This window comes from Oncorhynchus gorbuscha, linkage group LG16 (genome assembly GCF_021184085.1).
Source record: "Oncorhynchus gorbuscha isolate QuinsamMale2020 ecotype Even-year linkage group LG16, OgorEven_v1.0, whole genome shotgun sequence".
Taxonomy (NCBI): Eukaryota; Metazoa; Chordata; class Actinopteri; order Salmoniformes; family Salmonidae; genus Oncorhynchus; species Oncorhynchus gorbuscha.
In genome coordinates, this window is record NC_060188.1 from 38,986,082 (window position 1) to 38,988,581 (window position 2,500).

The 2,500-nt window shown below is 51.2% G+C and overlaps 1 protein-coding gene across 8 annotated transcripts in view; it reads right to left on the reverse strand.

Annotated features, from left to right (window-relative positions):
* The window catches only part of LOC123998783 (transcription factor COE1-A), a 147,294-nt gene that overhangs the window by 50,576 nt on the left and 94,218 nt on the right, over positions 1 to 2,500 (reverse strand). For all 8 annotated transcript variants that reach the window (XM_046303925.1, XM_046303923.1, XM_046303919.1 and 5 more), the window contains exon 8: positions 1,369 to 1,510. In XM_046303925.1, coding sequence (XP_046159881.1) covers positions 1,369 to 1,510 — 142 coding nt within the window. The remainder of the gene's footprint in view (positions 1 to 1,368; positions 1,511 to 2,500) is intronic.

The window sequence follows — 2,500 nt, forward strand, 5'->3', positions numbered from 1 at the left end:
CCCTGCCTCCCCCACCCTGCCTCCGACCACCCTGCCACCCTGCCTCCCCCACCTGCCACCCTGCCTCCCCCACCCTGCCACCCTGCCACCCTGCCTCCCCCACCCTGCCACCACCCTGCCACCCTGCCTCCCCCACCCTGCCACCCTGCCTCGCCCACCCTGCCTCCCCCACTCTGCCACCCTGCCTCCCCCACCCTGCCACCCTGCCTCCCCCACCCTGCCACCCTGCCTCCCCCACCCTGCCACCCTGCCACCCTGCCTCCCCCACCCTGCCACCCTGCCTCGCCCACCCTGCCTCCCCCACTCTGCCACCCTGCCTCCCCCACCCTGCCACCCTGCCACCCTGCCACCCTGCCACCCTGCCACCACCCTGCCTTCCCCACCCTGCCACCCTGCCTCGCCCACCCTGCCTCCCCCACTCTGCCACCATGCCTCCCCCACCCTGCCACCCTGCCTCCCCCACCCTACCACCCTGCCTCCCCCACCCTGCCACCCTGCCTCCCCCACCCTGCCACCCTGCCTCCCCCACCCTGCCCCTGGAAAGAGGGAGATGAATGGAGGGGACATTTGGCTCCTGTTAGTGTTCATGCCACAAACCCATCCAGTCAGATAACATGTTATTATCTTTATCTTTGCTCTACTACTAGAGGAAGACTGCTTCTTCTCCGTGTGACAATAGCGGAGCTGTCCCTGACACAGACAGACAGACAGACAGACAGACAGACAGACAGACAGACAGACAGACAGACAGACAGACAGACAGACAGACAGACAGACAGACAGACAGACAGACAGACAGACAGACAGACAGACAGACACACACACACACACACACACACACAGAGAGACAGAGAGACAGAGAGACAGAGACTCAGACTGATATACTGTAGACTGACTGACTGACAGACAGACGGACACACACAGAGAGACAGAGACTCAGGCTGATATACTGTAGACTGACTGACTGACAGACAGACGGACACACACAGAGAGACAGAGACTCAGACTGATATACTGTAGACTGACTGACAGGCAGACAGACACACACAGAGAGACAGAGACTCAGGCTGATATACTGTAGACTGACTGACAAACGGACAGACAGACACACACAGAGAGACAGAGACTCAGACTGATATACTGTAGACTGACTGACTGACAGGCAGACAGACACACACAGAGAGACAGAGACTCAGACTGATATACTGTAGACTGACTGACTGACAGACAGACGGACACACACAGAGAGACAGAGACTCAGACTGATATACTGTAGACTGACTGACTGACAGACAGACGGACGGTCAGACCAGACAGACAGACTGAGAGACAGACAGCCGTACAGTAGAAAAGTGAGAGGGTGCCTACCATGTTCCAGGTATGATGGCGTACCTTCCGAGGGGTCCAGCCTACGAGCCCGGCGGCCGTGTTTGGAGTTGTTGTGGACAAACATGTTGTCAGAGACCGCCAGGACATGTCCATCCACACTGACCGTAGTAGACACCACCACCTGGACATAGTTACACACACAGAGAGTTCAAAGGTTAGGATATTAGGACAGATCTAACTCAGTACCAGGGTGTCACCAGTGGAAAGTATTGTTTACCCTCCAGATCAGAGCATTGCATCTACAACCTCAAACTAGACCAGTAGAGTGATACAAGGACAATCTGGACAACATGTCATGTGAATCCTGTAACTCCGATAGCATATTTACACATTTTCGATAATGAACAACGAGGACTTCATCTGCATTATTATTGGATATTCATATAAGGCCATTGTGTTGAGAAAGACAGTGTGTATGAGTGTTCTCTGTAGACATGCATGTACAGTTGAAGTTGGAAGTTTACATACACCTTAGCCAAATACATTTCAACTCCGTTTTTCACAATTCCCAACATTAAATCCAAGTAAAAATTCCTTGTCTTAGGTCAGTTGGGATCACCACTTTGTTTTAAGAATGTGAAATGTTAGAATAATAGCAGAGAGAATGATTTAGCTCAGCTTTAATTTCTTTCATCACATTCCCAGTGGGTCAGAAGTTTACATACATTCAATTTGTATTTGGTAGCATTGCCTTAAAATTGTTTAACTTGGATCAAACGTTTCGAATAGCCTTCCAAAAGCTTCCCACAATAAGTTGGTGAATTTAGGCCCATTCCTCCTGACAGAACTGGTGTCCACAAATTCTTTTCACAAATTTTCAATGGGATTTGTAGGCCTCCTTGCTCGCACACGCTTTTTCAGTTCTGCCCACAAATGTTCTATAGGATTGAGGTCAGGGCTTTGTGATGGCCACTCCAACACCTTGATTTTGTTGTCCTTAAGCCATTTTCCACAACTTTGGAAGTATGCTTGGGGTCTTTGTTCATTTGGGAGACCTATTTGCGACCAAGCTTTAACTTCCTGACTGATGTCTTGAGATGTTGCTTCAATATATCCACATCATTTTCCTCCTCATGATGCCATCTGTTTTGTGAAGTGGACCAGTCCCTCC